The 12766-nt window shown below is 41.5% G+C and overlaps 1 protein-coding gene across 1 annotated transcript in view; it reads right to left on the bottom strand.

The window, feature by feature from the left end:
- WNK1 (WNK lysine deficient protein kinase 1) overlaps positions 1–12766 on the bottom strand; it is a gene marked incomplete at its 5' end in the record, with an annotated part of 97910 nt that overhangs the window by 34264 nt on the left and 50880 nt on the right. The window contains 6 exons of the mRNA XM_017726193.1: positions 102–1322; positions 3090–3347; positions 6349–6533; positions 7646–7982; positions 8202–8421; positions 9451–9539. Coding sequence (XP_017581682.1) covers positions 102–1322; positions 3090–3347; positions 6349–6533; positions 7646–7982; positions 8202–8421; positions 9451–9539 — 2310 coding nt within the window. The remainder of the gene's footprint in view (positions 1–101; positions 1323–3089; positions 3348–6348; positions 6534–7645; positions 7983–8201; positions 8422–9450; positions 9540–12766) is intronic.

Genomic DNA, 12766 nt, shown 5'->3' with positions numbered 1-12766 from the left:
TTAGAACCACATGGAGCAGGTCTAAAAGCAAGGTTTCCCTTTTAGTGCCAGGTATGATTTATAAAAAGCAGTGAAATTCTGGAAGGGTTTGCTCCTGTAACCTGAGGATAGGATGCAGGTGGTCCTGATGAAAGCGAGGTGGACAAGGCCTGCTGAGTTGAGGCTCCCTGCGGGAAGCAGATGAAGAGCTGCGACTCTTGCAACACCTTCTGAGGCAGCTGAACAATGGGCAATGAGAAGTCTGAACCAAAAGCAGAAGATGACCCCCCTGTAGGGGGAGGAGACTGGAAATCACCAGTGTCAGAGGAAGTCAGCTGTGAGGAATCACTGGAGTATTCTGGGCTTCCTTCTGGCCAGCTGCGCCTGGCAGAGCCCCCTCTGGGACCCGCTAACCCAGCACCAAGATAGTTACACTGCTCCTCTGTCACAGGCTGAAGCCGACCATGCGACCCTATGCCTTGGGTGGACTCCTCTTGGCTGGTCTCCATAGAGCCCCGGCGACTTCTGTAGACCCGCGGGGGTAAAGCTGCCCCTTCTGCTGCAGCAGAGCTCTGTGTGTGCACATGGAACTCAAAGACACAGCTCGCTCTGCCATCGCCGCTGTGAGAGAGCACAGCCGGGGCAGAGTGCGGAACAAATACCTGGTGGATCGTCATCTGAGCTGGGTCTGCACTCAGAGGAGCTGAAACACTGGATAATGGAGAAAGGGGACCCATCCCAGAATCCAGCCTCATGTTCTGAACGTGTCTTGCCAGGTATGTCTGCCCCGATTGAAAGTCGAACACAGAGCTTTGTGGAGGACCACCTTGCCCATGGTTTGACTCAGAGACCTGCTTCAAATGCTGTTCAGTCGCGTGAGCGTTATAAGCTACTCGATCATACTGCTCCGATACCTGTGATGGATAGTGCATGCCCACCAAATACACAGCTTCTGGATGCATTCTGTAGCGAGCATCCTCTGGAGGTGTTGGTCCAGATCTATAGTCACTGTGGACAGGAGCTTGCTCAAACACGGGATTAACTTGCACATGCAGAGGCTCTCCAGCGACTCTCTGAGCTGCTGTGCCTAGCATAACAAATGCCTCTGGAGTCCAATTGGTGGGACTACCACCAGGTGGAACTAAACTCTGGCCAGTCTTCAGCAATGGCTGGAAGTGGCAAGTTTGAGCTTCCAAAAATGAAGTGCTCTTGCGCCGCTGAGCAATTGCCACCTTCGGCGGGCAGACAGGTGGTGGTGAGAAAGACACCGGCCGTTCATGAACGGTTGGGAAAAATATCTGTGAATCTGGGAACGGTGGTGTTCCCCCACGAGGATGCTGAGGCTGTATTGACATGAACAAGACAGGTAATTCATACATTAAAAGTGAAAGCACATCAACATGCACAGTTCACTAGGCAGTTCTGTGAAGTAACTTTATAGAATTCATACTCAGTTCATGGTCAAAAACATACAGTACTTAGGAAATTTAGGTGAGTTGTAAATATCCATTAAATACATCCATGGCAGGCATAGCTACAAATGGGAACATTTGCTGGTGTTAGAGCTGCTTTTCCAGTTCAATTCCAATAGTTCACAAGAAGAAACCAATTCTGCTCCTGACAATGGAACGAGACTTATTGTCATGGCCTATCCATTGTGATCAGTGCTTGAAATGCAATCAAACCCCTGTGGTCACTGCCATATGTGGAATATGAAATTCAGAACTTGAGAGCAGCAACAATGCAGAGCCTCTAATTCACACTTAGAAGATTACATTAGATCTTAGTGTTTTCCAATACAAAAACCACAGTGCTAGTGTCCTGTATGCTAGCCAAAAAGCTAAAAAGAAACCTTTTGTAAGACAAAATGGACCCATTCCAGCACAGAGGTAAAAAAACCCTTATGATAAAACTGAAGAACCTTTGGGTTCTGCCCAAATTGATCATCTCTCTTGATCCATTTAATCACTTGTGGTCATACCTTTCCACATAGAAAATTAGCACTCATTGAAACTCTTGCCTGGACAATAAAACATTCACAGGTTTAGTAACAGCAGAGTCCTCAGGCAATTCCACTCCATCTGACGTACTAGTTCAGATGAGGCTAACCTTATTTAAGAGCTGTAGGGAATATTTCACTGAAGAGAGTTCTATGTAAGAATATCAAACAATTTAGTAATTTTCACTCTGTTCATCTCTGCCTGCAGTATGCCCAGAGACAATATATTCTCTTCCCTAATGGAAAAAAAATTGTAGGAGTCAATAGTAGTCAGTAGTAAATATACCATCCAAGGCAAATGGCATTTCTGACTTTTTGAAGTCGCTGTTTCCACATTGTTTACTTTCTCCCCAGCCTCTTTTGCCCGGAAAAGCAGCAGCAAATTTCCATATTGACTGATGCTAATGAGAAGGCCCTACAGGTGAAGTACCTGTCCTATGTTCTAAACCTGGTTCTACTTACTTCATTTACACAAAAATGCTTCTCAAAACTTATTTTGTGTAAACTGAAGCTCAACATTGAAAAGCAACTACCTCCTCTATTGCACATTATCTTTGCATCTGACTTTCTAAGAAAACATGAAACTATGGCTTCTTCCCATTAAGAAGCAGTTGAAGTGGCATTTCTGATAAGAATTTACAGAAAAAGCCTCAGAAGTATTCATACTCTAAATGTCTAATATCACTATCACAGCTAGCCAAAGCTTTAAGAATAACCAGCCATAGCAATCAGGCTTTAAAAGCTGGTTGTTTTGTGCAGGGCTTAATTAACATTCAGTGTTTACTTAGCAGTTGAAAAAGAAAAGTCTTCTGACTTTGGGTAATAAGAACTAGTCTTTCCTTTAACTTCTGCGGTACAACTGGGTAATTTACATTTATACTATCCTAAAAGACAAGAAAAAAGCAGTCAGCCACTGTTTGATAATGTTTCATAGAATAATGAATAAATATGATAATGCTTCATAGAAATAAATAAAAATAACAAAATCAACATTACAGAGACAGTGTAAGGAACTGACTCTTCAATTTCTCATTTAAAAAATGCCCAGAGCCCAGGATGTATTTAATGATAACTTATCTTACTGTGCCAGGAGGCAAATGGCAACACATACAGGACTGACAGAGAGGGAGGGCAGGCTGGAGCGTCGATGCTTGCGTGGAGAGGCAGAGTGCATGGGCAGGACACTTTCCAGGGCTTTAGAAAGCTTTTCTGCAAAGGTTTCTTCAGGGACAGTCCGAAGGTAGAAAGGAGAAAGAGGTGCAGACAGCGCTGGTGGTGGGGTGCAAGGAGCACTGAGAGGGATGCAGGACATACAGGGAAGAGCAGGAAGGTGGGGGACACAAACTGACATGCTACGACCACGTTGAAGCTAAAGGAGGAAAACAAAAGTTAAGAATTGAACACTTAAAAAAAAAAAAAAAAAAAACAAAACAGCAAAAACTATAATGAGGTAGAAATGAAGACACACAATGAGAGACCCAATATTGACTCATGTGTGGTACCACAAGATATGAGAATGCTGAATGAATGCCAACACACACTGGGAACAGGCTGTGTGCACCTCTGAGGACCCAAGTTCGCCTCGGGTTACTGAGCAGTGTGGAAAGCTCCCTAGTACCCTTATGAGAAACGTGGAAGGCAGATCCGACAGAGAATGTTTTCTCTGGGGCCACAGACACAGCCCATACTGTGTGTACTCAAAGCATCTGGTAGTCTGACAGATAAAAACTTGGATACTAATGAGCTTTCAATCATTCATTAGTTTTTAGAGTGAATGTGTGTTTACAGGTATCGCCTCACCCAGCTCCTCTGCCGGGGCAGTCCCTCTGCCTGAATTACATCAGCTAAATGTATGCAGCTGGCTCTTTATTAACTAAAACATTACCATAAAAATTTAAACCTTACACCTTCTGCAACATGAATTGTGGAAAAAGGTCAGTTTAGTGTGTGGAAAATTCTGTAAAATTAGTCTTAGACAAGCATCTTCCAGATGCTGGGCCAATAAAAGCATCTGGATTTTGTAATCTTGCCACAATCCAGAAGGCCACAGGTCAAAAACCAATCAAATCAGAAGAAACAGAATAAAGTTTTGAGGTGGGAGTTGTTATTGCCTTTTTTTTTTTTTGGTGTTGTATTGTGTTTTGCTGTGGGTTTTTTTCATTTTTAAGTACGGTAACATTGTATTTTTAAAGAGGCAGTATATGCTTCTTAGGGATGTAATCCACAATATCTTTAACTAAAATCAAATACAGACCTCCAGAGAGAAAACATCAAGATAACAGCGGAGATCTGACTTTCAAGATTTCTATTGTGAGAAATCTTGCTAGACTTATTAAAAATTTGGGAGAGAGGTAGAAAAGAACTCAAATGGTTAACTAAATATATCTTCATCTATTCCAAGGCGGGAGGAGTTATACATCATTCCTGACTCTAATTTATCTAAATAGTTCAGAGCATCTCCACTGATGGAGACTACAGTACTTATCTGTCTTTGTTGGGTATTAAAAAAAACCCTCCCAAACAATAATTCCATGCTGCAATTTAGGTTTACCATTCCTTATTCTATCTAACAACAATGTTGTGATCTGATTTAGCCTGCTCCTATTTCATAGCAGCCTTTTACAGCTTTCTCTCTCCTCAAGCTTATCTTTTATAGACTCAATTATTTCAGTCTTCCCACATAAACCACATTTTTTGCCTTTCTCATGGGGTTTTTTTTAACACTCTCCTCTGGATTTTCTCCCAAGCCACCCCCCAATTCACTCAACCAAGGTGTCCAGGATAGACTTACCAATAGCAGAACTACCACTTCATATAATGGGATGTTTGCCTTTTTCATGACAGCATGATGTTTTTGACCATGTCCAGCTTGTGGTCCAATGTGATCCCAGACTATATTTTAAATTTATTTTGCAAAATGGCTGCCTAGGCAGTGGTTACTCATTATGTACTTAGTTTAAGCATGAACCTTGTTCTTGTCCTGATCAAACTGCATTCTATGATTCTTTTTAAGGCCATTTCTTCAGTTGTCAATACAATTTTGACCTGTCAGCCCCTTCCCAACAAAGGGTTAGTAGTTCCTGTAGTTCTGTCAGCCTCCTGGTACCACTGTTGTCATCATACAGCATGAGTACATTTTTGCAGCAAACTAAGCAGCTTAACTGTTCCTCTATCATATGCTTGTTCTCCCTCCTCCTCTCAAAAGATCATGGTCTCTCAACCCGGAAGCCAGCCATCCCAAGAGAGTGACGTGGCTTCTGGTCCACTATGTGCCCACACACCAAAATATGGCTTATCCAGAAGAGCAGCTTATTTAGACGGATTAAGAACTCATTATCAAGGACTAACAGTACCACACACCTCAGGTTAAGTGTCTTTGAAAAAGATGGAGATGCTTTGATCATGAGTGATCCCAGCCTGTTTGCCAAAATCCTAGTTACACCAGTGATTCTGTAATGAGGCCTACAACCACAGGTACCAGAAGAAGTGAGGACCCTCAATCTTAAGGGTCACATCTTCTCCTTTATGGTGTTACTACATTATACCATAATGTCTGCCTCAATCTTGGATTTTTATTTGTGTAAAGAACAAGCGACAAGGGAACCACTGAAGACAATATTAAAGTAGCAGAAGTTCTACTCCAGAGTTAGAATAGATTTCTGCATACTCTCTTACTCAGATCTAAAAACATACCAAGGAGAAAACATACCAAAATAAAAGGGCAACACAAATGAACGTAGTAGGAAAAGTATTTGTGCCCAGTGCAGACGTTCCAGGGAAAAGGAATACGCATGATGAGCAAATCAACACAAGCTAGAAATAAAACTGGGAACAAGGATGTGGGGTCTTTTCAGTCTGGAGTTCTCACATGCAACATTCTGTAGCAGTTAAAAAAGTCTTACCTGCAAAATCTGTAATCAAAGCCTCACAGAACACACACAGCAATTTCATACAGTGGCTTCAATTATTCTAATCCCTTCTTCAAACTAAACCAGCAGCTTGATGCCTGGTGACTTCATATAAACACACACACCACCTTCCCAAGCGAGATTAAATGCTTATTTTCATGAGATAGTCTTGTTCTGAGATGTTACTTCCATCCACAAAAACAGCTAACCCATCATTCTGCTTAATTGCAGCCAAGATTAAATAAAAGCTTTAAAGACAAAATGCTCTTTGCACTTTTCCCTCCCTCTCTAAAATCAGTCACCTTGCAAAAAAAGCCCCTGAACTCCTCCCATGCAGAATTTGTATCCTGTGCAAAACAAAGCACAGGTGGAAGATGGTGGGGCAGACTTTCCTCTGCCTTTCAACAGACACACCAAATCAAGTAACCCCATGCATCTGCAGTGCTGTAAGGTCTGGCTTACCGCTGCAGGTGGCTGATATCCTCCATGCTGCTGGGACTGCACTTGGCCAACTGAAGCTGTGTATCCCTGGACTCCAGTGTTTGAGACTGACTGGTCGTGCTGGGAACCATAGGACACAGTCTGCTGACTGCTCACAGATTCAGTGTACACGGATGACCCCTGGCCACTGTCAACTGTTCCATCAGCTGGAAAAGTTAAGGAGAAAAAGCTGCATTTCAGGAACTGTGGTCAGGATTCAATATTTGAAAGATCCTAAAATTGATATTAAATATTAAATTGATTTTTGCGCCATATCATGGGGACCTGTACTAGCATCTTACCTCTTGTAATATTTAAGCTGATTTTGAAATCTTTTTTTCCTCCTCAGTACAGTAATTTATTATCATTACACCTTCCCCTAAAACCCTGAAAAAAACTAGTCATTTCAGGAGTTCTTTGGGAAGATATTTAATAATAAACTGCATTTCCTGCAAAAGGCTAGACTAGAAATAGAAACCTAAATTCCACATTGTTATGAATGATCTTTCAAGGTTTATTAATCATTATTTTTATTTCATTTTACACAGACATTTAAAACAGGCATGTTGTGCTGGCTGGCAGGTGCACCATGTAGGCATAGTAGCAAACTAGGCATAACAGTCAATTTAAAATCCCTGTTATCTAAAGAGCAGACAGTAATTTGCTTTTTAACTTCATCATTCTAATATGGAAGTTGTCATCTTCCATCATTATTCACATACTGATTCAAATTCTGGGATGGCAGAAGAGGAAAAGACAGGATTATTAATGCATCTTTTCATGTACAGTATGTAGAACAGAAAATTAAGACTTTTCAGAAAGCAAATTATGAGCTGAACTACTTGTAGATTAATCTCATTTCCACTTTAAACGAAGTTAACAAGGATTCAAGTAAGCGGTTTTAATAGGTTGATCTGCACTGGTGCAAGAACATATAGCCCTCTGCAGGGCTAGAATATGCTGTCCCTATAGGAGGGCAGCAAAACCAAGGGCACGGGGTCATGCTTTAGGTGCCTCAGTTCATCTGGTACCTTGAAACAAAGAGAAATCATTTTGTGCTGATTTGGACTGTGCACTGTGCCAAGCCTTGGCTCAGCTAGGCCACAGGAATGTATCTCATGTTGCTGTGCTTTCTAGTGGCCTATTGTTCTTCAGCAGACAGTAATGGCAGACAGCATCATCTCGAGATATTTACTGCTATACCCACCAAAAGTATAAGACTGATGGGAGGAAGCGTGTAAGTGCAAGAGTTCCTAAATAAACCAGCTGAGGCACTTACAAAGAACAGATATACTGGGTTGCTGGAACTGCAGCTGTTGGTGTTGATCAGCTTCCGGCTCTTCGGGCTCCACTTGCGTAGAAACCGATGCTGAAGCAGTGGGGACAGAAGTAGTACCAGTGACAGACTGGGGATGCTTTGACCCTGCATGGGAAGCACTTGATGGCTGCTGTTGCTCCAGCTGCTGCTTCTGACTACCTTCTTCCTGAAGTATGTTCTCCTGTTCTTCTTGCACCGACTGGCGCTGCTCTCGCTTGCGCTTAATCAAAGATACCCTGTCCTTGATAGCCTTCGCCATTGTCTTGTGATCCCCTTCACAGACATAGCCAGACTCCACCTGAAGGAGGATACATTCACAGAATTCACACTGCCACAGACAGCCACTGTCCGAGTGCTACAACAAAAGCTACCACTTTCTGGCACTAACTGCTCGTCTACACACTTCTGAACCTGTTCATTTCTAGGCAGTAACAGCAAAAGCAGAGTCTGACACGCCCCATTTCACTGTCAGAGAGCAGCACTACTTCCAGAGCTTTGTAGGTCCACCAGCACTTACCATTTCCTGTGCTACATCCTCTGGGACATCTCTTTCCAAATCAAATGAAAACTCTATTGCCTCATTATCTTTATATTTGCCCTTGAGTTTTTTGATGTCTTCAATTCGCAGCCAGAGTTTAATGGCAATTTTTTCTCCATCGTCTTCCTCTGCAAGTTCTACCCGTACTCCAGTCTCCTCTTGGAAGAAAGCGTGATTCAAAAGGTCCTTAATAGCATATCTAGCATATTGGGAAAGAATGTAGAAAGCACATTCAGTTATCAGGCTTTCATAAAATATTAAGGAATAACCTTCCCAGATGATCCCCTGATTTATTCTCTAAGTTTTGCTCTGTTGTGAACCACCTCATGTGCATTCTGTTTGGCACAATTAGAAGCTTTGTCCTGAAGGTACAAAAGAGTCTTACGTTCATACAAGTACATCATTAACAACAGTAGTTAACAGCCTAAACTAAATGGCAAGAAATAAGTGATGTGCAGCCACAAAACTAACTTCAAAAAAGAAAAAAATACTAAATTGTTTAAAAGCAAGAAAAAGAATTGAAACTAAAAATACACAGCAACACCATCAGACGTAAAACTTCGAGAGTTAGTAAAAGGGGATGAATAAACATCCATGAACAAAACTAGTTCTGAACAGAATAGAGGGCAGCTAGAGGGTGGACAAAAGCTGAAGCAGTCTGAAATCAGACATTCAGTAAGTAACAAACATGTAAAAGCAGAAAACAAAACAAATCCCACAAATAAGCCATCAGAGCAGTTGTAGATTTCCTGTAATGGTGTAAGTTAACCACTTGAAGTAGCAATCATATTGCAGAAAATATGGATAAAAATGAGCAGCAAGAATTTAAAACTTAGAGTCCTCAAAATAATCAATCATACCAACAGAATCAAAGGGACAAAAAATCCCAGAGGATTACAGAACAACCAACTAACCAATCCAAATACTTGGAAACCTGGAAGGATTGCCCTCCACTATTTTGTTGTCTAGGCCAAAGTTTGAATAAAAGCAATAGAATTTCTGAATAAATGGACGTGGATGGTTACTATGGCATTTGCACTCTTCCTAACACTGTTAATTCTCTAAAACAATCACTGAATAGGAATCTACCGAAGAACAGAAGCTGCAGAATACTGGCTTCCCAACTTCCCTGAGAACAAAGACCCCAGGAAGTAACTGGATTTGGTATCATTGCAGATAAAGGACTCAGACAGCAATTAACACCTGTATATGCAAAGCAAGCACTTACCTTTCACCTTTGTTTTGACGAATGCATCCCTCAATAATCTCCTTCACTTCAGGGATTGCTACTTTATCAAAGCTGGCTGGCTTGACACCCTGAAACACACAAGTAACAACTGAGAAACTGCAAGGCCCATTTTAAGTTAAGTTTTTAATGTGTTTACAGACCACCTATTTTTACTCTCTAGACAACTGACCTAAATAACTAGTGCAAATTAAGGTGAAGTCTGACCCCAGTACTACTGTTCATTTGTTTGTTAGTGACTCTTGCCAATGTCCCACACACACCCCTTCCCCAGCTACATTTCTGTAACAGAAGGCAGTGGCACTTGGGTCCTCAAGTTATGATAGGAGAACTCTTTAGTTTCCATGGAAGTTGTGCTGGCTAGCGGGAAGTACACAGACTGGACTGAGAATGGAAGGAAATGGTTCCTATGTAACACTAATGCAGGAAACCACGGATTAATTTAGCAGTCTCCAAAGCTTTCTGTTGCTTCCCAGAAGGTTTCCAACCTGCCATTATATGAAGTAATTTTTTAACAGGAAAAACCTTAGCCCAGGATAATCTGACTGGATCATTAATAACTTGTCCAATGTGAAAAAAAACCCTAAAAAACCAAAACCTTCCTGTATCTTAGCTCTCCCCCAAAGACCTACTACACCCAAACCACACTCCTGCATCACTGCTGTTGTGAGTTCAGGGAAATGAGCTTAGCAATACAGGCCTGTACAAAAGCCCTTCCACAATACACAGCAACCCTTTTTCCAATACACCCTAAAGCCACAGGGGGAAAGCAAAACAAAATCTAAATAAAATCAGCCACCCAAATCAGTAAAACAAACATGCCATGAGATATGACCATCTGGGAATTCTGCAAAACATTTCAGGCTGAGAGCCAAGCTTCATCACTTAATCATGGCCAAAAGCTGTATTTTGGGGCCAATTAATTGTCCACAACAACAAAATCTGGCACTCAATTTTACTTGATTCAGCCTTTAGTTTCAAACTCTGTATTTATGACAGCAGAATGAGAGAAGATGAAGACATGCTGTCCAAATGTTTGAGCAGAGCTAGTGTTTTCAAGCTGAACAATCCTGAAATTATACACCTGATACATCTGACCCTGTCACTGGTAAATGACAACTAAAAACAAAGTGAAAACCATAGCTCTGAAGTACAGAAATAAATGAAGTAGCAGTAGCAGCATTGTGATTCATGCCCTAAACAGAAAGTACTTCTCCCAATATCTTACAAAATACTGGTGAAATCAAGGCATGATCCTTCCTTCCCTATTCCTCTATTGTGAGTAGGAAACAAGTCTTGAACCAGAAATGTTTGAGCCTGAACCCCAGTCTTTCCAACTACCGACCTCATACTCAGTTCTTAAAAGAAAAAAAAAAAAAAAAAAAAAACCAACGCAAAAACCCCACACCACAGAAAGGAAACAATTTATTTGATAAAAACTAGTATGCTCTTATAACAGGAAGGTTATCCGTTTATTTCGTCTAAAATTTGCCCTTGTGAAACTCTAGCAATTGTAATTCACAGAAAACCGCAGACTATCCTGTGACTAGAATAAGCACAAACACAGGCTGTCAGTGAACATTAGCTGAATGCTTTTAGAAGCTTTGCTGACTACTACAACTTAAGAAAATCAATGCCTCAGGTGATAAAACATCAGACTGTAACGAGGCCTTATCATAAACCTCCAGCTCCCAAGCAGGACACAGAGCTCTCCACTCTAAAGGGATTTATAAAACCCTGCTCAGATAGTTGACTTGTCAAAGATGCCCACCTTTCCTTACGACCATGTCTGAAATGGTCCCAGAAGTTTGGGTTCATATATGGAGTACAGGTATTTCTATATTTAATTAAATGCTCTCCTGTATAACATACATATATAACCTATGCAATAACCGTTGAACTGCTTATTGCATATATTCCTATCTACATTTGCCCAAGTTTAACACATGTGAGTCTCCTAAATAGCTCAAGCCTCAGACATAGCAGCCTGCATTGACATTCATTGACACTGTGGCAGCAGAAGGATGATGTCAGATCTGTGACAATCTCATTTCAGAAAACTAAAAGCTAACACGAGGAAGACAACTGGTACAGCAAAATATCAGCTTAATGAAGCCAGGATATTATTTTTCTTGTTAATTATTGTACCACATGCTCTGTTCTTGCACTGAGCCTGAAAAGCTAAGGCTACGGATAGATTTTAAAATCAGTAATTCAGTCTGCTACTCTGCGTTTCCCACTCCTGAAAGAAATTAAATACTTGTCCAAAATCTTCATGCCCTTTCATGAGGACCATTTTAGAATACCCCATGTCATGAATTCCTAACCACGAGTCCAGTTAAAAAGTCAAGCTCCTGCCAGCCTCCTCCAGCAGAGCTTCCATGTTCCAAACTGCTCCTCAGAAAATCTGGAAGAACATCACACTAGGGCCTAAAACCAACATGGGATTCCGTGTTCAAGCAGCTCCCCACTTTTCAGTTTGCTCCACAGTCCACAAGAAGGGCTGCTTAAGCCTCCTCTCCAGCTCTGGACAAGCACTCCCCAGATACCAAAGCTCATCAACTTTTCAAACCCCTTTTTTTCCCTCCTCCAAGCACTAATGGAAATGTTGAACTATTTTATACAACATGACAGGGGGTACTAGAAATTATTAAAAATCAATAAATCAGTGAACCCTTTTCTACCTAGAGCTGCCTACACACCTTAATCTGCCATCATACAGAAACCCAGGGGAGGCCAGGCCCTGAAATTCACATAACCTTGATGCGTCCTTAAGAGAGCATGAGCTGGGCAGCCAAGCGTGCCTTCAGCAGTTTCTGAACCCAAAGGCACTCAAGGAAATGTTAAGCCAGCCAGTGCTTCCTGGTTTTGCCACACTTAAGATGGTCACATCCCTATGTGCCTCTCCTGGTCCCCAAGCTCCTTAGAAGAATCATGGGACAACTCCAATCTTAATCTTCTAGTTCTATGTCCCAGTGGCAGTTCATTAAGAATGAAACAGCCAAATCCCACTAGCATTACTTCCCAGTTTGCTAAAGAAGCAGCAGGAAGAGCTCTTGCAAAGGAAAGAAACCAAAAGAGTAGACAGGTATAACAGGCACACATGAAAATCAACATTTTCTCAAGCTACCATCTAAAATTGCACAAACTAGCAGTGCTGCTGAAAGCAACAGCCTCCTTTTCTCCATTTCCCATTCCCACACCCGTGTAATTTCCTTTCTTTTGCCAGCAAACACAGTTATACAGTTGCATAATGAACCACATCACAGCATGTATCAGACTTGAAACAAATCCAACC

The sequence above is a fragment of the Corvus brachyrhynchos genome, unplaced genomic scaffold, assembly GCF_000691975.1.
Source record: "Corvus brachyrhynchos isolate BGI_N302 unplaced genomic scaffold, ASM69197v1 scaffold191, whole genome shotgun sequence".
Lineage (NCBI taxonomy): Eukaryota > Metazoa > Chordata > Aves > Passeriformes > Corvidae > Corvus > Corvus brachyrhynchos.
This window is presented reverse-complemented; position numbering and strand designations above follow the sequence as displayed.